General features: G+C 41.4%; 1 protein-coding gene across 4 annotated transcripts in view; it reads left to right on the top strand.

The window, feature by feature from the left end:
* The first annotated feature begins 543 nt into the window (after positions 1-543).
* Positions 544-23,332, top strand: part of LOC137790558 (rho guanine nucleotide exchange factor TIAM1-like) — a 42,189-nt gene continuing 19,400 nt past the window's right edge. For 2 of the 4 annotated variants that reach the window (XM_068584904.1, XM_068584908.1), the window contains exons 1-4: positions 544-653; positions 20,512-20,603; positions 20,682-21,602; positions 22,595-23,051. In XM_068584904.1, the coding sequence (XP_068441005.1) occupies positions 20,691-21,602; positions 22,595-23,051 (1,369 nt within the window). In that variant the 5' untranslated portion in view covers positions 544-653; positions 20,512-20,603; positions 20,682-20,690. Of the gene's footprint in view, positions 654-1,421; positions 1,479-10,655; positions 10,726-20,511; positions 20,604-20,681; positions 21,603-22,594; positions 23,052-23,332 lie in introns of those variants that run through there. The other 2 variants (XM_068584907.1, XM_068584905.1) reach the window with 2 other exon arrangements.

Here is a 23,332-nt window from a genome sequence, read left to right on the forward strand (position 1 = left end):
GAAACGTCACACTATCAGCTGTTGCACATTCTCTGTGGAACATAGGGCTAAAGATAATTGGTACATCTACGTGTCATCTTATTACAAATCATAGTTGTGCATCTTGATAACGAGAGGCTTTGGCATGTTAAAGCTGGCTAAACCATTGTCCCTTTAGTTTCCCAGTTTCAGTCAGTGCAGCCTTCATTCTCCATCACTTTTCTTGTTGCATGTTTGCTGAAATGGGTGAAAAAAGCAGCTGCGCGTGAAGGAGGTGGGATGCCCAGACGGACTGCACCAAAGACAATTTAACTGACGCGTTCAGGGGTAAAAAAAAAAAAAAAAAAGATTATTTCGCCGTGTTTGCTCGCGTAATCCCAAACCTAAACAAGCTTCAGCTACAGTATATTTCACACCGTCATTGAATGCCTAGTCGAGGTGAACCGCGGCTGATTGGCTCCGAGAATAAATAAGTGGCGTTCTCGCGGGCCACTTGGACGCCGTCTCCAAAGACAGTGGGCTCCGCCCCTCTCGGCGGTGTGGAGACAACACGCGTGGTCTGTGGACGAGCAGACCTTGGACGGGCGGCAGGATTCAGAGACGCGGAGGGGCAATACTGGTGTGTGAGACATGAAGATTTCAATGTCAGAACGGACGCAGTCGGATCCGGACGGGTATGTACGGAGACCAGGACGCACGCGGTCTTAATCATGACAAGGATAATTGGCTCGATGTCCGATCATATTTCCGCGTGGTCCTAGCGCCGTTTTTGTCACGCACGGCCGCGTCACTCAATCATACAAGTTTATCAGAGGTGACAGGTACTGCCGCACTGGGGCGGCTGGAGTGGTCCAGAGGAAAGGGCCGACACGCTGCGTTATGTTTTTTTTTTTTTTTTTTACATGAGGGGTGTTGCGCATCTGTAATCGATTCATTCATTCCTACATTAGTGATCTGGGGGTAAAAACATCCACGTCGCCAGCATGACGGCGGACACAGGCTCCAGCACTGTCACCTGCATGTGCAGACATTTCCAGCCCAGTCAGTGCATGAATGCGCATCCTGCACAGATGCTCTACTGACAAATAGCGGATTTCCTTCAGCAATATGATATTGGTTTGACAATGCATGCAGCAAAAACAGCCATTGCAACCTGCCGCTGTAATGCATTCGAGGTGTTGTGTTCATGACACTGTTTGGGAGAGGAAACGGCGCGTATGGCCTCAGTGCGGTAAATTGTTGCATGAAGCGGAGACATTCGGTCCGACTCGTCGCATCTCTTCGTTGTTTCTGGCTCGTGCTGCTCTACATTTACACGTTGCCTGTTCAAATGGATCGTGTGCAGGTGACTCAACCGAAAGGCGATAGCTTATTTGTGCAGTTGCTTTACTCCGCGCTGACCTTATGGTGTCAAGTTGCAGCGTCACTGCCACAGTCTGCTGCTGCAAGAGGTGCCCTCCTGTCATGTTTCTGTGTGGTGGCTGTGATCATCGTAGCAGGTGTGTAATTGCAGAGGTGACTAAGCGAATGCTTGTTTGTGGTGCGGCAACAGATTATACTCATGGCACACAATGTCTCATTGAAGTGTTTTAAGACTGAACAGCAATGCGATGCAACAGCTTTTGTACTGAAGTGTAAAAACAATGTACACATTTGGAGTATGGGTCTAGTGTTTGCTGTCACTGTTTCTGTTTTTTTCTTCTTCTTCTGCAATTTTGTGCTGCAAAGAGAAATATCATTTATGCTATGACAACAACAAAAAATATTCCCTCTGGATCACAAGGTGCTGTTTTTTTTCTCAGTCAGCAGCTTGTGTTCATGGTGAGTCTAGTATGACCTGACATCCGTCAAAGGGAGATGAGGAACTCTGGTATTCTAACTGTTACACAAAGGACCAATTACTAGCTACAGAATCATTTCAGTGATAGAAGTTGAAGTAACAATTTGACTTGTAGGGAAATATAACGAAGCAATTATCTGTTTTTAAATAGGGAATTGTGGCATCATTTGAGTATCAAACAACTCACCTGTGGCCTTAAAGATGGCTTTTGAGAGCAGTGGCTTAATTTCATGTTGGTAGATGGTCGTAGCATCAATAGACATCTTTTAAACCACTTCTTCAGCCTTTTTCTTCACTGTCTGTCGGTTAGGTGCGGCCATGTAACTTTGCTAAATGTATGTCTTCAGTCTTTCTGTAATGTTCAATAGAGAATTATGTATGTTTTGTAGCGGCTCCTACATTATTTATCATTCAAATAATTGACATGTTTTTAAGTATCCAAAGCGTTCTGGTTTCCTGTGGTTGACCAAGTAGTATTGACAAAAGAAGCTCGAGCAGGCTTTGGTTGAATACAGGTATACAGTTGTTGTGCAGAGCAAAAGAGTCGGAACGCAGTGGCTGAAATGCAATCTCTGAACCCACTGGCTATTGCCTGTTGCCTTTTTATTGGTTTAAAGTTGATATGTATAATGGCTCCTTGTGAAACAATTTGTTCGTACACGTCGTCTCTCAACTCCAACTTCAGTCCTGCATCTCAAGTTGCTAATTGGACTGTAAGTCAGCACAAAGACAAATAAGTCTTGGCCCGGATTTACGCTGGCAAGACCAGAACCCCAGAAATGTAGCAGATTCCCCCCAGAGGCTTATTTGCCATCAGACTAATAGTCAACGGGTGCTGTAACTGCATCCAATTAAACAGAAGGCAAGAAACCAAGACAAGTGAGAATTGTAAGAAAATTGAGAAATGTGACTACTTTCTGATGAGTGTATTTCCTGTGCGTTGTGATTTTTATTTCTATTTTAACTCTAACTAGTTTGCTGTTTTGACCAGGCCTCTCTCGCAAAGCAGATTTTTATCGCAAGTGGCTCCCTGGTTAGATAAAGATTAAATTATAAAAATATACATTTATGATGTAGATTTCATTGCAGAACATGAAAACAAACGCCACAGTTTTGAAATATTATATTGTTGACTTTGCTAAAGGGGCTTTGAGTGAATATTTTAAATACATAGGGAAAGTAAATTGTAAGGTAATTGGATAAATTGTTTCACTGTCAGATTACGTTGTCCACAATAGATTCCAATGATGACAATATTTCAAATCCAATTTGCATGTTTAGACTTAAGGCGCTGTATAAACAATTGCATTAATTTCAACGGCACCACTGTGTTGACTCGGCAGTGGTTACCTATACTAGAGAACTCTGTAGCAAAATTGGCTGAATTCTACTCTGAAGCAATCAGAAAATAATTGTTGCTGAGTTGTGTTTTGGCATATAATACGTTTATGGATTAATTACTCAGTCATTATGTTCTCACCTGTAACTGAAATAACAAGTTCCAATATCAACACTGACCTTTTGTTTTTAATAAACTGCTTTTTTTGGTTTGGATGTCTGCTAATTCACCTTTTCTGTCTCGATCTATCCAGTCATTGGTTTATCCAGTTAAATGCATAAACATTTCACAGTCGGTGTGTGGAACTTTAAAAGATGCTTTAGAGTTGAGGTGGATTAATCATTTTAAGTTTGGCACGTCGCAATGTGCAATAGTTGTTTCGGTGGAAGACCTCAAAGTTATCCAGGTCCCAAGTTGAGGCAGTGATTGACCGTTGGAAGGTGTTCTCTGCAGTAGTGTGAACTCTGAAAGACAGCTAGAGTATGAAGAACCAGAGGAAGAGAACCAGAGTGTGGAGCAGCCAGCAGAATGGTTCCAGTGCTGTTGTGTCCTCGGCTGGTAACCTGAGCTCACCTGTGTGACATGCCTGCACAGAGACCTCACCGTCTTTCTGTCTTTGTGTGGTCAAGTTGGAACTGGTTTTGCTCACCCTCTGGCTTGTGTCCACACTCTTTAACTCTCCATCTCAAAAGTTAACCGAACGCGAGGCCGTGTAGCGACTAGCGTAGCCACACATAAAAGAATGTCTACACATTCATATGGTAATTCGGTGGCTTTTTGTACAATCCACGACTTTGTTCTTCATGTGCGTATAGCCATGTATTTACCAAACAGATGATTTCTTGAAATGCGCATAATTTAACCCCCGATAAGTCCTCTGGGTGAATTATTCATCTCCCTCCCACTTGCACATAACTCTTCATGTATTTTCAAAGTAATGCAAAGTAAATACTGAAGGCAGTTTCGTGTTGTTCTTATGTCAAGTCAACAATGTACTGAGCTGAGTGTGATAACCGAAAAATGTGTCATTCCAAGAGAAAGTCACTAATATCATCTTTATTATGTAGAGTGGTTCGGAATTTTGTAAAAATATTTTTTTTTATCTTTAATACCAGAGTGTTTTTACACGTTTGATTTCTGTAATTGCTAGCTTTGTTCCTTAGTTGAGCTTTGAAGTTTAAGTTTGAAATAATCAACAAATGAGAAGAGGAAGTGTGCTGTGGGAAAATTAAGTACTCAAGTTAAACCAATAACCACAAAGCTGGAAATATTAAGCACCAGGAAACCTGTGATGACTTGAAAGTGACTGATTGTAGTGACCTCACTGAGCTGAGCTTAAGCCTCAGTGCCCTGCAGACATGTATCCAGATGTGTTAGGAAAATACCATTTTAAAAGTGATTAACAGGAGATTCTGAGCATTTCTATTGCCTCTCAACATGGCAACAGCCGGCGCAGGCATGTCAACAAAGAACGGAGAAGCTCGGATTACAACACACGCAAAGGGAGAGCACAATTAATTCTGTGTAATTAAAAGAGTCAAAGTTTAGTTTGACGTTCCAAAATGTTTAGTTTTAAAAAAAGGCTAAATATATATTATGTAATTAAAAGAGTCATAGGATTGTTTGTCCTTTTTAAAAAATCCCCCTAAAGTATGTTATGAAGACATGTCACGAAAGATTATCATATACTAGATGACAGATGTCATGAAAGAAGATCTAGTATAGTGTGTCAGGCAAAAGTCAGCAAAAAGTCATAGATTTTAAAGATGTTACAAAAATAGTCGTTGTAAAATATGTAATTGAAATTATGGTGCTAAAAGTATAGAATATAGAAAATGTTATTAAAAAAGTCAGGCTCATTATTAAAGTCGTGGTATAGCATGTCATTTTTTATGTATGTATGTATGTATGTGATAATATTATGGCTTGAAATTTTAATTTAAAAAAAAGGTTACAATGTCATAAAAAAATTCTAATTTCATAGTCTGTCACAAAAGAAGCAGGAAAAAGTCAGTTCATATATGGTTTTTACAAAAAAAAAGTAATGGCATATTTTTCTGTAAAATTGCTTTACAGAATATGAACCTCAATATAACTTAAACAGTAACTATTAGTTCATTAACAGGAAGTTGATGAACAACAATTCTGCCAGAAAAAGTCAGTGTGTCATGAAAGTTTCAGCAGGCCTTAAGTATCATAAAAAGAGCCCATAGTCATAATTCATAGAAAAGATCATAGTATACACCACTGGAGTTCACATGGATATACAGTGCAGACATGTTTCAATATTTGAATAAACTCTGGGCTTTGGTGATGTGTCTCTTTCTGAATATTTCATATTGGCTGATGCTGAATAGAAGCTCTGTTCAGTGAATGGAAATCCCATGCTTCAGCTTTTTCAATAAAGATAAACCTCAAACTATTTTAGTACAGTAACAATTAGTTGATGATTAGATTAGTTGACAAGTTTCCATTTCCATCTTCTCAAATGTGACTATAAACCCTTATTGTATCCCAAAAATATTTTCCGGTTGTCTTTTTCAATACCGATATACTTTTTTTTTCTACAACTGGAGTTCTACTCTGCATTAAAATTGTATTGAAGAGTTTGTTTATTTCCAAACCAAGTCGTCTTTGTTCCCTCTCAGCCAAAGTTGATGGATGAAGGAGAACCATGCGTTTACATCCATGTTGTATTGAGTTTCAGACAAAAGCTCAGTCTTCCCTTGTTCCTCCTGACAGGACATCTGTCTTCATTAGAGAGTATTGGTGTGCTTCGCTCTCAGCCTGTCTTCCACAATATTGCCTTCCGCCATATTGACTGGAGGACTCCCCTTGTTCCCCACAATCAGCTAGATTGTACACATCTGAGAGACTGTGATATTGTGTTCTTCTGGCACATGTGCTACTAAGCAGGTGATTCCCGAAATTTCTTAAACCCGACTTTGGTATTTCACATGCATTAAAATATGCACATATTTATTACGGATGAGAAGACTAAAAGCTGCCACATATTCCAGCATCTGACAAAGTGAAGTCATGTGATGAATTCATGATGTGATAACAGTCAGAAAGGGCTTGCCAAGATTTGAAAACCACTTCTTTAGCAGCACTGCACTTTAGACTGATTTTGCACTTCGGTTGGGTTTTGTTCTCCCAACTTTGAATAACCTAACCCTAACTTTGAATAGCAAGGACCAAACTCAAGGCTGTTTCACATTTTAAGGTAAAGCTTGGAGCAGATGACTGCTGCAGATACATTTTGTATGATTCTTGACTTCCAAGCATAAGGTGGAAGGCATGGGTTTTCTTATGAATAATAACAAACTCAATTTAATAGTCTCATCAGAGTCAAAATGAGTGGGCCCTGTGCCGTGGCCCACACCTTTTGTAGTGTTGCCCACAAATGTTGTCGACTGGTCTGCACTGTTGAGTATTGACTCAATCTTCAAAGCTTCCTTTGAGGTTGTGTTCGCCTTGGAAAAGGTAGGTGTGTGTGTGTGTGTGTGTGTGTGCGCGTGTGTGTGTGGTGTTCAGCACCATGTTCATTTGTCTCCACAATGGGGGTTTGGAAAGACGTGACGGTGGAGCAAACATATGACCGGCTGTCAGGAATGCACATGGTGACGTGACGATCATCAGTTTCACGTGCTGTATGTCACTTTTGGGAGATTGGAATTAGGCAAACTTCACCAGAGCATCTGCCTTGGGATATGTTTTAAAGTGACATATCCTGCAATAATGTGTTATCCTCTGTGTGCATCTGAACCTCTCTCAGTAATCATTTATTTGGTGATATGGGGTCAAAAGATGTCTAGTCAATGTTAAACTACACTAATTTTGGTGTCAGAAGTCTAGGTTACATTTTAAATAACTTTTCATTTAAAAGACTATTTTCTTATAAGGCTGGTCGTAACTTAAATGAAACAAAAAGTGTCCTGAAAGAAAATATAATTTTTTTTTAAAATGGCCTAAACATTTTAACTAATTCATGCAGGAACAATTTGGGAATATGGTGCGTTCTCTTTTTTTTAACATCATAAATCGAATATTTTGTGGTTTTGAGATGTTGGTTGAACAAAACAAGTACATTCATAGATGTTGCCACAGGCTCTCAGAAATGGTGACTCTTTTTTTTTGTTGCTAAATCTTATTAGCTTTAGACACTTTCATGCTGCTGTAGCGAAAACAATTCGCTAAAATAATATCTATTCATTTATGCAGTTCACAAATTATTGACAGCCTCCTATATGGTCAGTGTGTTCTCTGTAACTATATTATGTAGCGTAATTGAGTCTACCCAGCAGCTTGATACGTTTATGCAACTGCAACATGTCCCACTGGTGTAGCAGAGCTACCCACAATGTGTATATATGTGCAGCTCGACCAGTCAATTGCAGCTTTTCCCCTGCATTCTAAATTATTTCCCCCTCTGTACCGGTGTCTTTGATGTCGACTCTTGAGAGGCAACTCACTGCTGGAGACCACTGGATCCTCTGCTAATGATCTCTACACGGGCTGGGGTTACTGCTTTCATGTCTTGCGTAACAGTTGCATTTTTCTCTTTAGATATCAGTTGTACATAGTGTTCTTTTTCCATATTATGGATCATGTGTCTCCTCAGACGGGCACTAGTGGGACACGTGTAGTTGTGATGAGGAAATCTCCAAAACAATAAAATAAACAATTGAACCATTGTGGTAATGAATATTCTTTTCATTGTTGTTGTCGCAGATTACAAAAACTTGCCCATACTGAACAAAATGTTGTGTACAGCCAATGACTGGTTTGTGTTTATAGTGTACAGTTGTGGAAATGAAGCTTGAATATGCAGAGAGATGCTGTTGAATCTACTTCTTGATACATCATTTTGGGCCCCTGTATGTTAAGTGTGAGTTTAATCATGAGACACAAGAAAGCATGTTGGCTGTGTAGGTCAACGTTCTTGCTGTTGCTGATAGACTGGCATTTTATTTTTACATTCTCAAGCTGGCCAGGGAAAGTCAACCTACTGCTATTTGTTTTGTCTTGACCTCCTAATGAAATCAGCATTGTGTATGTATCAGTAGTGTTGTTAATTGTATCTCTCAGTATGTCCTTTTTTTAAATGAATACATTATGCAATGTAGTTTAACATCACATGATGTGTCGTCTTTTGGTCCATTCTGAATTGCTATATTAAACCAGTGTGTAGTCAATTATTAACTGACCTTTATTTAAAGCTCTTCTGAGGAGCCGTGCTGTGATTCATCCTGTTAGACATTCAGGTTCCAGAGCCTTGAGACGGTATTAAACCCGTCTGATTATTGATGGTAAATAATCACCATCATCACATCTGAAAGAATAGAAATGTGAAATCAACTTTTTAAATGAGGCTTTTTCTGTTAAAGTAGAAGCACCTGTATAAAACTGTCCCTGATGTCCCTCCATGCTGGAAGCATCAGCTGTTTTTACAGCAGGTAAGGCACATGCAAAATAAATGGGGGAATCGACTTGAATTGCATTGGAACAACTGTGGAATTACTGTAGAATAATTAAAAGCTCTCCTGACTAACTTGGGCTAGTTGTGTTGAGCCAAAGTGTTACTATTAATCCAAGTAGAATGCAAACAATATTACATGGAACAAAATGATTTAGGGTAAAACCAGATTATTGTATAGTTGTAAGGAGGCCCACGTAGTGAACTATGCTGGGGAAAGGTTTGCTATCGTTCCTTTTTTTCTTTTCTTTTTCCCTTCACTGTGGCTGAAGGTGATTGGCAGGGATTGCAGTGGGTTGTGACACCTGGACAGCATCAGCAGTCTTAAATGTTCCCGTAAATCTGTAGATACAATCTCACCTGCCAAATTGCTCGGGCAGTTTTTAATGGCCTGTCGATGTATTGGATGTCCAATTCAATCCGCTACACTGAGTGTGGGTAGCACTGGGTTTAATAGCCTTGTCTGTGATTAGGGTGCAGCAGAGTATTTTTGTTTAGCTGGGCTCCATGCAAGCAATCTTCATTCCTAAAATTCCTGTGGCAAGAGCAGACGTGGATTCAGCATTGGCCCAAATTTCACCGATTGAGTCATTTAACGTAACATCAACTTTTATTCATTTATGCTTTGGGTTAATATTTGGTTGTAAGTTACCATGCTCAAAACACACCATCCGGGAACTACATCAATATCTTTTTTTGACATTTGTATGTAGATTATGAGTACAAATAATGATCTCTCAACACCATGTCTTCAGATTGTATCGCGTGTTTTCAAGTCTTTTGTTGTCATTGGATCTCGTCCCAACAAATTGTCTACTAATTACAATTGGCACAGGAACTCAAAGAAAATTCAGTTAACCTGGAAGATGCTGCGCGAAATCGAGCTTAGTAAGTTGATAAGAACACAGGCTGTCATGTCTGGTTGCTTCTGCAGACCAGACATTCCTGTCTTTACTAAGAAACTCCAGTGGTTAAGTTTAATATCAGGGTCACAACCTTGGCAGGACATGAAAATGCACTGAGAGGAAGTCATCCTGACCATGATGCTTTTGGTCATAGTCATCGGAAAGTCTAGACATAGCAATTCAACCCTCCAATCTCTCGACTCCTTTCAGACGGACTAAGCTCAGTGCTCTCTCTGCCTCCCTTCTGCATGGTTGTCATGGTGTCGCCACTAGCTCGGAGCATGTTTCACTCTCTTCTGGAGCACATGATGCAGGCTGCAGCTGAACAGACATCTCTGTGCCCTCAATCCAACATCCTTCCCTTCCCCTTCCTCTCTCCCCTGTTCCATCACCTCAAAATGAATCCGGCACCCCTGTCACTGCTGACGTGATAGCCACACGACATCAGTGGTGCTATGACAACCGCAAGTTCAGCCCATTTCTCATTCACAGGTCCATTCGGGGCTGTCACTGAATAATCCACATTATGCACCGCAACACATTAAGACTGCAACCTTTCAGCCCTTCTTGCGTTTGAGGCAAAAGGAACATGAGGTTAAATTTGCAGAATCTTGTCGCTACAAATCCTGTTATTTAAACCACAAAGAGATGAAAGAAAGGTTGTTTTCTGTCCAAGCCCAAAAAGGTAATGTGTATATTTAAGGTTTAAGTAACCCTTCTGATCCAGACTGAGAAATGCAGCTGCATCTGACAGTTCTTCTAATCAGCTTTTTGTCAAATTTTAAAATGCAACATTTAGTGTAAATAGCTTCTCATAGTAGAGCGAGGGGCAATGGCAGAGGAGACAAGGGAGGGAACATGCATTCCTGCTAGCAGTAGGTTTGTAGTTAAGGGGGGTGGAATTATAGAATGAAGGAGGGAGCAAGAAGGGAGGAGGAGTGTGGGGGGGTGAAGAGTGTGAAAGAGTCAGAGGAGGTTGGGAGGTGGGGGGTGCAATCGGTCACCTCCCTCCCTCACTTCTTCAACTCATCCTTGCATAGTCAGTCTGCTGTGGACTTGTAGGACGGGTATCAATGAGCTTCTCATGTGAGGCTTGACATTTTCCCCTTTAGTGATGCGTATGATTTCTCCTGTGGCTTCTGTTGCAAAGCAGAAGTGACATTTCCTCGTGGTTCACAGTAAGGTAAGTCCTTGTATTTAGCTGCTGTGTGTTTTTTTTTTTATAGCACTGTTTTGGTTGTGTCAGTAGATAGAGACAAATGGCCGTCCAGACTCAAATTCCTACTTTCCAGCAGAGGTGCTAAATCACTCCACCAGTGACACACAGAGTCAACATTTGGCCTGTAAGCATAGGTTTCAGTGCTTTCATAATGTAGTTACATTTATCAGGTGCAACCAAGGCTATTCTGATCTTGTTGTGTCTTTTAGGGTTTGTATTTTCCTTAGTTTCCAACTGTGTTTTCATTTGCATGCCCTCGGCCTGTAATTTCATGTTTTGTGTGTGTGTGTTTTATAACCATGTCCTGAGGTCTTAACAGCCTGTCTATAGGGTGGGGTTTCCACCTCGTGTTTGTACCTGTAGCTCCCCTGTGTAGGGCCGAGCTTTACCTACAACGGCAGGCAGCGAGCCATTGTCTTGCTCTGCATTCACTGCCAGACACAAACAATACAGCTTGTGTCTGCGTAATTGTAATGACAAAGAAGTGGTGGTGGTGGCGGTGGTTTTGTGATGCTGAGAAAGAGACGATGAATTGCAAATGTAAGAGATGGTCAAAGTCAAGGAGAATTCCCAAAGCGCAACCTGGAGGGGGGCTGGAGGACTCGCATGATGTGTGAGTTCATCTAAAATCCCAGCTTTGTGTTTTGAAAGCCTGTTGTGACACCTGCGGTGGGGAGAGGGGCATGAAATGGTCATCTGGTGTCATAGTTATGGAAATGTATTGACCGTTCGAGGCTTAGCAGGACAGGAGGTCAGCCTCTGCTTTCAGGCTTGTAAATCTTGATAATGTTCCCATTATGAATGGAGGAAAGCCAGCTTAAAAAAAAACAACTAACACTTTTTAAAAGCTTAATATTAAAAACGTACACTGCCGGCTTTTCCTCAATCTTACAATACTCTCCTGAGAGGAAAATAATTGTAATCACAGATGGGTTTGCATGGTCTTGTCATAATTGAAAGGCACAGTTGCAGTAGAACAAAGGTTATATTGTAGATTCATAAGCCAGACGAGTTCATCAGAGATCAGGTGCTCTTTCAGATACTTGGCTTATTATAAAAGTTAGATGAAATACAGAGCAAAATGTCTCTTTTTCTTTTGAGTTGGATAGCACACAACTCAAACTGCTGCTCTTTGATAGTGTTAAAGCATGTAGCACTACGGAGAATGAATACTCGTTATTTGGCTTATACATTTTATATACCTTTTTGATTTGAGGCCAGTCATCATTGTTGCTGTTTTGCCTCAGGCACATGCTAATTAGTTTCTATTCAAATACACATTCCTCAGTCCAAACTGTGGAGCCGCATGAGCTTCTGTCACCAATTGTTCTGTTTGCCGACAGCCAAAGTAAGATTTTTTATCATCCATGAATTAAGATTTTCGGTCTGCCATTTCACTTGTTGCCACAAGCTATGCTGGATCTAAGAATAAGTCGTACATTTGTAATGCCAATGCACAGATTGCTTGTGACCGTGAGTCTTCAACGAGACGAGCCAGACCCAATTGCCTAATGGAAGCTTGAAATTTGTGAGGACTAACAAAAGCCATATTTATGGATTACGTCATTTAGATGTGAGTAGTTTGATACGATTAGCGATGGAAACTCTCGTGGTCTTGTCCTCCAGCAGTTAATGTGCCCAAAAAAAAAGGGAAAACTTCACAATTAATAACTTTGGTCAAACCAGTAAGGATTTAAAGGAATACCACTTTGCAGTTTGAGTATTACCTCTACAATATGCTGACATTGAAACCACAAAAGTAGAGAGGGTCTCTTTTTATGTACACGTATCCTCCTGCTTACACATCTTTACATGAAATATAGCGTTTACTAGCCCGTTTCAAGGTCCTGGACTACATATGAAATGTGACATTCTAAGTGACATTTTCCCACAGGGCATTAAAGAGGCCTGTACTGGAAAATGCGATCAGGGCTGCTCGGAGGTAGTGGTAACATTTGCAGCTTTGTGTTGTCATGTGTGTTTCAGGATCTACTGCAGCTCTGCTTCAGTGCACAATGCAACACTGTAAGGAGCTCCAGGAGTGCTTAAGCTGGCAATGAGGCATGGCTTCTCCACATGCTCTGTCCATAGATATTATTTAGATAAAATGTATATATTACTGCATGGAGATGTTGGTGATAAAAGAGCAAAAAAGTCCAGAGTGCACACGTTTTTCTGTAAACTAATTCTCATAAAGAGTTCACATTATCCCTTATCCCTTCTGAAGTGTAACTAAATTGATTACTATTGTAATTAAAATGACCAGAAATGGGCCTCGACTTTGAACCAGATGTGATTTTTGAATGGAGTTTGAAATGTGTGCCTGCACTTGTGATGCTGCATAAAAAGTATTCCTACTTATTGACATGAATGATTCCCTCTGTGGAAGGAAATCCTGAGTGAACCACATTTTAGAAAACACATTTCTAATGCAGGCTTGCTGCTCCTCTATGTCCTTGGCTTTGCGTTTATTCTGCTGCCAGCAAAGGGGCATTCAGGCAAAGACAAGGCAGCTGCCATACGGAGATTGCTAAGTGAATGGCTCAGCCAGCAGTGGACTGGCTTCTGATCTGAGGACATCAACATCTATTTCACGGCTGTTTTAGTGCTATTGCTGCCTTTCTGAATATGAGCAAAACATATTTGTTTGGATTTTAAATTAATAAAAGGCAAAGATTGCATGGCCGGCTGGGGTCAGTGGAAGTGTGCTGAACTCCATACTGACATGAAATGTCTCTTTTGCATCTATTTTTACATTGTCTCATTACTCATTTATCCTGTGGTTTGTCCTTTATAGTTGCATACAGTATACGCCTCCATACTTTCTTTTTCTTCCTTTTCTTCGACACACTCGAGCGGAGTATTGACCCACCTCGCTATTGAGCTGAGGAAGCCATCAAGACATTGGCGGTGTTAGGGAGGATGGATTATAAAGAGATAGAAAGATAGATTATTCTCACTCTGAGTTGTTTCCACCAATATCTGATTTCAGCTTGCAGCTGTTTTTCATACATCATGGTGTGCCAGTGCTCCGTAGATAATCTTCCCTGGTGAAATTACCATTGCAACAGAACCTGTGTTTTGGTAACCTGTGTGTTCCAGGATTGATACGATTGATGACCAATCTATAAACATAAAACTGTCAAGCACATTTGTTTCTTGTGTGAGGGGGAAATTGTCGGGTGTGTTTGGAGTCAGACGGTGGAGGAGCAAATTGTAAAAGTCTGGAATGTGAAGTATGTAAAGGCAGACTGGTGTTGATGCTCCATGTAGCCAGGGGAGACCTTTTCACTTACAGTGACAAGCTATGAGAAGGTCACCGGCTGAAAGTCTCTGGTGATTGTGATGTTTTGTCTCAGCGGCTGCAGTCTTTTTTATTACATGAGGCATTTTGATCCACTTCCCAGATGAATACATCAATTGCAAACTGTTAAATATTGATCTTGAATCATTGTGTGATCCTTCTGTCACTATCTCGCTGTGAACATTTCTTCATTCTTCAGCATCTGATGTAGGTTTTGCAATATTGGGAGAGAAGTTGAAATGACTCAAAAAAATACATTTTGCCACTTTTGCTTCCATCCAAATTCAAAAGCTCCGCTACCAGAACTAAAGAAAAAGGAATATTAAAGCTCTGACAACGTGTTTTACATAATGAACACGGGAGCTATTAGATCAAATTTAAGAAGACTGAAATAAATGGGAGGTTAATTTATGAAGGTTGTTTTCTTAAATTCAGTTATTCAACATGTCTTTGTTCTCCAAATAATCACAGACAATAAGTGGACCTTTCATGTATCTATCTGACATGAAACATTCAAGTTTCAAACAGTGTTGTCGGTTGTCCTTCAATCTGAACAAGTAATACAAACCAGAAAAATATTTTTAGATACTCTATGATTTGATATGTCATTTAAAACTATTAGTTTTAACAGAAATTGCCCCCACTCTCTAAATCAAACAGAATCACAACCTGTATCCATCCCTCTGTCTTAACAGTGGTGTCTGGCTCACGTAATCCTCCAATTAATGGCTGTTTTAAGGACTTCAAAGGTTGTCAATGAGGAGCTAAAGAGCCGTAAGCAGGATGTGGTCTGATGGCACCTCAGTTGTTTTCCTAAGAACAAACAAATTGCTGGCACTGATCATAGAGATGAAAGTACTCAAAGACCTCCCAAGATCATGTACCTTTTGAGCAGGTTGGAAAAGAAAGAAAAAGACAACTGCTGTGCTTTGCATGTCATCTATTTATGTGATGTAATATATCGTTGAGTTCTCTTTTGAATGTGTATCTTATCTCAGTGGTAATTGCACACATCTCCCAGTACAACCAATGTGAAAGAACCAGGATCCGCAGTTAAAAGGATCAGATTTTGCTGAGGTATGTGCGCAAAGAACATCTCTATACTTTAAAAAAAAAACTTTTCACCAATGGCCATATGTAGCCTCTAAAGCATTCTTAAGCTATAGAGTGGACAAAAGACTTGACCCCAAAAAAACCTGAAGCATCTGCTGTACACAAACCCCATACAGCTTAAACACCAGCTGAAGCAGTGACCTCTGCACACATTGGTGCCCTAGAGAAAACACTGGCAGGGACAAAGGTGCCACCAGGCTAAACGGCACCAGCTGCTGCTCAACAACAGGCCCCAAAAGCAGTGCCTGCAGATTTATTGCAAAGAATGTAACACACAGTTGAGGCTTATCTTTTGCATAGACCCATAGTAAACTCGGACGAGGATGCAAAAAGGTTTTCTTGACAATTTTTTTTTTGTTGCCATAATAGAGTAGCATTATGAAAATGAAGTAGAATATATCAAGGCTTGGTTTTTAAAAGGTTAAGCTTGGGTACATACAGAAAAAACAGTTTTAATTAGAGCAAACAGGGCAAACGTCTCTTTACATTTAACCCCTGACTGCTCGTCACATTGGGTCAGTAAAGCCTGCGTGGTTGTTCAGAGTAGCTCAAATCATACCCTAGTTGGTTCCTGAATAATGTAAATGAGGGTTCTAACTCACTCAACCCTTACTATCTGTCCCAAAAAATAGCTGTTCTGCTTTGCATACTGAGCAATATTCACAGAGAAAAAGCATCAGTTTGCATAAAAACCTCCCGCTGTATACAAAATTTGAAGGCAAATTGCCACTCTTCCTCCAGGATCCACCTTCTCCAATCAACAGTTGCTGCCTTCTTGCCAGATCTCGCATCTAATTTACTGTCAGACATTATTCTGCCTGCTGTGTGTTGGCATCCTTCTAAATTCCCATAACACACAACCACCTGAGCCTATCTTGACGGGGTCACACAGGTCATACACAGCACCATCATTTGCCGCCATTCTCTGAACATGAAAACCTTTCTGCAGCAAATTAAAATGACTCACTGCGTGGTTTAGGTAATTGCTGTCTGTTTGTTGCAACTGCAATATGTTGTTTGAGAATGATGAAAATGCCAAATAACAGCAATGGCGGTATAATTATTTGGACCAATATTATTTCATCCATTTAGCTTTTCTAGTTGTTAAAATTCTTTTAATCCTTTTTTAAAAATTCTTGGCTGGTTGAGCCGAATGCCGCATAGCCTGTTGCATTGTGATGCACTCATTGCCACTTTTTTGGCAAGAAGCTACTCCAACTGCTTTCATTATCACTGAAAGACTCCTTTTCTAACTGTTTGCTATTCAGGGTTTTCTCAAGCTACAGATTCAAGTAACACATACCCTCCAGATGCATAAAAGCGGTGTATATAGTTTTTCAGTCAAGATATTTAATGAAGACGGGAGGAAATCAAAATCCCAAATAAATGCTCCACTGGTATGGATGTTTCTCACTGGCATGAACCATTTTAAAAGAAGATGCAAGGTCTGTTGATGCTAAATTTCCCTCTGTGGCCAAACCAAATCTTAAATACAGTTGAGCACACTCAGGAGCCGAAAATTAGTCACAGTAACAAGATATTGCTATACTCACGTTTTTTTCAGGCGCATATACTACAGCAGCAGGTAAATATGAGCTGTTTTGGGAGCAGTCTTTCAATGGTAACACCCCCCCTCTATACGACTACCTGTGTTATTATCTTTAGAGACAGGAGTGTTCAGATTACAGGGTTTTGTGTTGGAGCTTGTAACTAGTCGGCCCGGTGCATTCCTGCCTTTCACCAGTGTAGTTAGGTTAAATGAAAGGAATTTGTTTGCAGGAGTCAAAGCAACATGCAGAGTCAAAATCAGATCGTCTGGATTTAGATCCATTTGTGTTTGAATCTTCTGTCTCATTATGTGTCTAATTCCAATGGGTAAAAGTAACTCCACACATTTATATTGTGTATTATAGTATTCTTTTTTCTACATGGAGCTCATGGATATAGGAATGTGTGACCAGGTGTTTCAGACTGTCAGTAGATTCTACCTTCTTTTGAAAGTCCATAAGCTGGGTTTTAAGCCAAAGGGCATGTATTTTCAGCATTTCCTCTAATAATACAAGCAACTTGACATGTTTGTCCTGAGGGATCTAAAGGAGAAGGAGAAGAGCAGGTGGGGGTTAGCACTATTTCCCTTATTCCTGTTCCAACAGGCCAAAGTATTTGTCAAAATATAACGTGGGCTTTAAAGTGGTATTTAATAACAAAGGGACCTTAAATCTACCTGTCACATATTTCAGTGATGACCAACGGCACATGAAACGGAAAAATGAACACGACTCTCCCAAAACAGTCTCAGCTGTCATCCACATTGTCAGTAATTGGAGTGGTTCAGGCATAAATCAGAATACTTTTATCTACTAACACTGTCATGCAGATATTACAGATGAATTCAAGATACTATTTAGTGAAGTCAAACCATAAATCCAGCATTTGGCCACAGGTTGGAGAACCAAAACCTAAAATGTCTCTATGTTTATATAACTCCAATTTAACTCCAAACACTGTGTATGCATAAAATGAATAGCAGCCTCGCTCCAAAAGTGGGTTATCATTTTATAGGCATTAAAGAAAAGACGTGGATGTTTGTACATCAGCTGTTCATCTAGAAGCAGTGTTGATACTTTTCATGGATCGACTGTACAACCTCCAGAAGTGGTTAGCGGTGGTGAATCTTTGTAGCCGTTGTGTTGCCACATTGAGTCACAATAAAACTATTCATCTTCGTGATCTGTGGGTGGCTGGAATCTCCTGTAGTTATGTATTTCAATAAGAGTCTGCACAGATGAATCCTCTGAGACTCGTGCTGTCCTGTGCTCTTATGTAGCCTGCTGGAAATGACCCACTTACTTTCATCCTCACTCTGTCCCAATGCCAAATTTCTGGCAGCATTTTTTTTTGTATCTATTGGTGGATTTCAATTTATTTATTTAGTTGTGGATGAAGGACAATAGTGACGAGACAAGACAGGGATACTAACACTAGTATTTGTAAGCAGGCATTGCTAAAAGAACCCACTGGCCCCTCCTAGGGGTTTGGTGTTTTACGACATTTTTTCTAAATTTCACATTTGTTCCTCATGTATTAAAAAAGAGTTGATGATGGGTGCTGTTTAGAGAACATAGTGTTGTAGAATTGAGGCCATTTTAACATTTTATTTTAGCGTTCTGGTGATTTTTAAATGTAGTAAAATCCTTGTATATCAAAATTTGGAAAACACATGCGTTTTTATTTGTACATTTGACTTTCCTTTCAAAAGAGTTTGACATTTGATTTTATACACACTCCTCACTTCCATTCGATTTGTTTTCTGACTCTGAGTTTGAGTTTTCTCTGACTTTGCTGCTGTTATTGTAAAGGACAGTACATGTATATTCACAAAATCAGAAGATTGTTGTACTCAAACAGTCTTGCAGAATGAATCAGCTATTTTCATTCATAACTGTGACCATTTTGTCCTTTGTGAATGAACAGCAGGTTCACATATTTCTGAGCTGAACAAATGAGGTTGTGCTTTTAAAATTCAAGGTCAAAGCACAGTGGGTTGCCTTAACTGTACCCGCTGAGGAAACCACATCTCCCACTATTCAAGGCCTTCATATGACTCTGCTTGAAACAGTCTAATTTCTGGCCAATTTTACATCAAATTAACATTGAAACCAGTGAAAGAAGCTTATCAAATGGAGCACAGCAACAGAGTAAAGTTCCCTGTAATTCATCTGACACTTAAATTATAAACACTGACCCATAGACCTGTCAAATAGATTCTTAAAGAGATTGTTAAAACAATGTTTTTACATTTTTATGCACCCCTGTAGGGCTCACGGAGTGACAAGCTGGCCTAAAACACACAGGACATTGTGTTTCTCTTCAGGGAGGACAGCTGCAAAGTCATTAAACTTTCACCTAACACATAAAACGCTAAAGGGCACTATGTGGCAATGAGAACAAACGCGACCCTGGAGGTAGGCCTGGGTATAATGTTTCTGCTAGCATTGTGTGAGCATGTTTGTGTCCCTTAGCGAATATTGATTTGCATAATGAGTGCAGAGGCATTTCATAGCCCCCCCCCCCCCCCCCCCCGCCTTCTTTTGCTTTCTGTTTTCCTCTACCAAATATGATTGAAAGAAACCGGCAATAAACTGAAGGGTTATATGAATGGACTTGCATCACCATCCCTCATTGTGCATTGCAGTAGTGAGGGATGATGAGTGAGCAGAATGAAGAAGGGAAAGGGAGCAACATAAGGTAGAGAAACGGGGTCAGCTCCAGTTTACGTAACTCCCCTCTTCACAGAAAGCCAGAGTGCATGCAGCAGCAGAGGGTTGGGCCACCACTCATCTGCGGCAACACACGCAAAAACATAGCACCCCCAAAGGGTCCGTCCTAAAAGAAGGGGAGCACACATCAGGATGAACAACAGCCACAATGTGGATATTTAATCTTCCGTCCCATCTGTTGATGGTCCCAGGTGTAGAACGGGACCTTTTCAAAGCAGGCCTAGCTGCCTACAGGCAGGGACAGCCTGCTCATATCCAAGTGTTGCATTATGGTAAAGGCGTATTGCTCTGTCCCTTCTCCTCACAGCCCTTTCTAGTGCTCTTGAGAACTGCAGCAACGCTACATGGATGGCTTACTTCAGCTGTGAATAACTCATGTTCACTGTGACTCTCGCATTGGTCATATTGTCCCCTCCACTTCCTACGACCTCAGTGCATTTTGAATATGGGATGATGAGTGAATCACTTCCTCTGTCAAAATGAGTGTGGTGTTTCCTGTCTTGACCGAAACTTTTGTTTTTGCAAAGTGAGTGATGAAAAAGCAACACAATACAAATATGCTAGGATCAAGTCAAATTTGCTCATTTGTTCATACTTTACTCATACAAAAATGTCTGAGCAGGGTCAGAGTTGTTTTAGGGCAAAGTCTGTACTGGCCACATGTCACTTTGCAATTTACAAACAGAGACTTTGTGAAGAAGTTGATATACAAGTTGTAATGGGGTACAAAAAATTAATAAATGCTTGAGGCAGAGGTATTTTTAAAAATTTAAATTAGTGTCATAGTTCCAGTTAATACATTATCACGCTTCTTTTGATTTTCTTTCTTTTGCAGAGTTCTTGGGTAAAAAACAACAAATATTGCACTTTTGACTTTTGCATAGCAGCCAAAGCAAAGCCACTCTGTAAACATCCTTATATATAGTTTTTTTTTTTAATTCCATATTTAGCTACAGATTTTGTAAAAACAAAAGCCACTATGTAGCCATACAGGATACATAGTTGAAAATGCATTTCAGATTTGATATGTTCCATATGGATATCTATTTTCAGCACTTTGAGGATCATACCAGCAGCTGAAGGACCAAACTGTCTGGAGAGCCAGTGACAAACAAAATGCCCGAAAATTCAACAGGATCCTGCAGGTAGATAAACATTCACAATTCTGTCATTTGCTTTTGTGTTCTCTTGGAGTTAATTTACACTTGTCTACTTCTTTACAGCCTCTAATCATGGGAAATGTTGAAAGCCAAAATGGGGACCATGCCCTCTACCGTAACGAACATGGCTATTTGTCACGTAAGCACATGTCTCGGTCTCTTCGCATCTCCAACAAACAGTCCAGACGCTCTCGACATGCTTCATCAGGGAAAATAGAGCACAGGAATTCTGAAACGAGCACACGCTCAAGTAGCACCCCCAGTATCCCACAATCCCTGGCTGACAATGGCCTGGAGCCCTTCAATGAGACGAATATCCTCCCAGACTTTGGAAGCCCCATTTGGGTGGACCGTGTGGCCATGAACCTGCGGCCCGTGTCCTTTCACAACGAACTGGCCAATCCCTCTGTGCACATGAATACGATGCACATAACCCTACCTGGCCCCACAGCAGAGGAAGTGCAGGATGAAGATGTGTACACGGGCGAGGTAACATACCTTCAGAAAACTCGGGATTGCTCCAAGGAGACTGTCAGCTTCAAGAAGAAGAGGTCTAAGTCTGCGGACATGTGGCGAGATGACAGCCTTGAGTTCTCCCTGTCTGACCTCAGCCAAGAGCACCTGACCAGCACAGAGGAGATCATAGACTCGGCCAACGAGAGGGACTTTACCGGCTGCAAAGGACACCTGCAGTCCAGCCCCACAGACTCCACTGACAGGGCAAACTCCCTGGACGAGCTGTATCGCCAGAAGTGCCCTGCCCGCAGGCAAGCCCAAGGTCGCTATGCCAAGTGGCACGACGCCAACAGGGCTATCAGGGAGAGTGAGGACGATAAGATGATCTCCCCATCAGAGGAGGATGGGAACACCTATGGTGCGTACACCCTCCCCTGCCGGCGTTCCCACTGCCTTTCTGAAGGCTTGAGCAGCCACCAAGCTGCCATGTGTGCCAGTATGCAGGGCCGGAGGGCGCAGACTATACAGGTAAGATGTAGAGCAAGTTCACATTGTGCTGCTTTCAAACTATCAATTTGGCTCAAATTATCTCGAAAGTGGCTCATTTCATAGAAATCCGAACACATCTTTTTCTGTATTCATTAAAATGCTAAGAGTGTATCATTCATGTCCCTTTGACACTCTCTTCAGTGAAACTGTTAAAGCTGTGTCATGGCTCCGTTATGCTTCTGGGACAGAGTATGAAAAGCTGTGCAGAATCTTAATGTGGTCTGGTGGCATCACCAGTAACACAGCTTCCCTCATTTTTTTTTTTCTCCCTTCCCCTTGTGCCCAAGCGTTTCCTCGGCTGCATTCACCTCACAGATAATAAGCTGCGAAAACAGATTTAAGTGTAAAAAAAAGAACACTTTTGTCAGGGGAGCAATGTGTCGTCTCCGGATGAAACTGTTGTTTTTCTTGGGAGAGGAGACAATGACGAGAGGGAGGGAGCACAGCTTAAAGTCACTCTCTGTTTGGAATGCCTCAGTCTTTTGTCATGATAATGAGGGGAGGCCTGCAAACCAGTGTAACAGTATAACGTGTATGGTGGCCCTGTCACTGCAGGGCACAATCAGCCTGAGAGAAAGGAGCTCTGGACCGCATGATTGGGTCATGTGACCAGATGGAGATACCGAGCTCAGTGTAACCCCCTTCATCTCCCAGGAGCCTTTGGCCATGTGGGTAGGAGAGGGCAGACCCTGCGGGGCCACAGGGAGGGCAGACTATACTCGCACAACAGCAGACATTTTGCTGCGAGTAATTCATTTTTAGCAGAACCTCAGGATTAAGCCACCCATGGACTCGAGTTAGGCCTCTTTACTCAAAGTTGTTGCCACATATTTAGAATAATGGCTCCATGCTGGATGTATAAAGTATGTAGATAGCTTAGCTGTCGGTTGTTGACGGGCTTCATTCTTAGGGATGAAGACAAAGTGGCTGCCATGCCGTCTCACCCGTCTTGTGCTTCCGCCACGATTCAGGATGTCACTGCCGGAGAGGGCAGCGAGTACGAGGACAGCGGCATTGACGGGGTGACCGCGGAGGCCGAGCAACAGTCCAGACGCTACAAGACCATGTCGGCCTCCTTCTCCGTGTACTCGGCGGCCGGCAGGAGCATGTTCGCTGGCAGCGACAGTGGCAGCAGCAGCGGCGGCGGGGCCAGCGAGTGTGTACAGGGCGTGTACGAGAACTTTCGCCAAGAGCTTGAGAAGAGCTCCTGCCAGACGGAGAGTTTAGAGGAGGCGGGGTCCGCCCTGAGTGATGAGCAGAGCACTATGAGCTCCGCCTACCAGTCTGACCCCTTGTTCAGCGTCACCCAGGGGATGGTACGCAAAGCTGGCAGGCTTTCCGTCAAGAACTTCCTTGTGCATAAGAAGAACAAGAAAGTGGAGTCGGCCACAAGGCGCAAGTGGAAGAGTTACTGGGTTTCCCTGAAAGGTTTGCTATGCCCTCAATGTGTCCATAACATTGACATTTTAGTCCATAATCTCAATTGTAATATGATGCTTTTGATGTAGTTTGTTTTTGCTGACATTCTGTATCTCATGCAGAAATACTTAACATCTCATATAACCTCAATTTACAGTAGCAAAGTAAACTGAGCTTCAATTCAAGCATGAAAGAAAACCTCATTGTAAAATGTATGCCACTTTACTGGCCTTTTAAAATGAAAACAAGGCTGGAATGATCATGATGGCTGACTTATCAGCCATGCTGCA

Source organism: Clinocottus analis, unplaced genomic scaffold, assembly GCF_023055335.1.
Source record: "Clinocottus analis isolate CAN_PGR_092001 unplaced genomic scaffold, fCliAna1.0.p SCAF_2, whole genome shotgun sequence".
NCBI lineage: Eukaryota > Metazoa > Chordata > Actinopteri > Perciformes > Cottidae > Clinocottus > Clinocottus analis.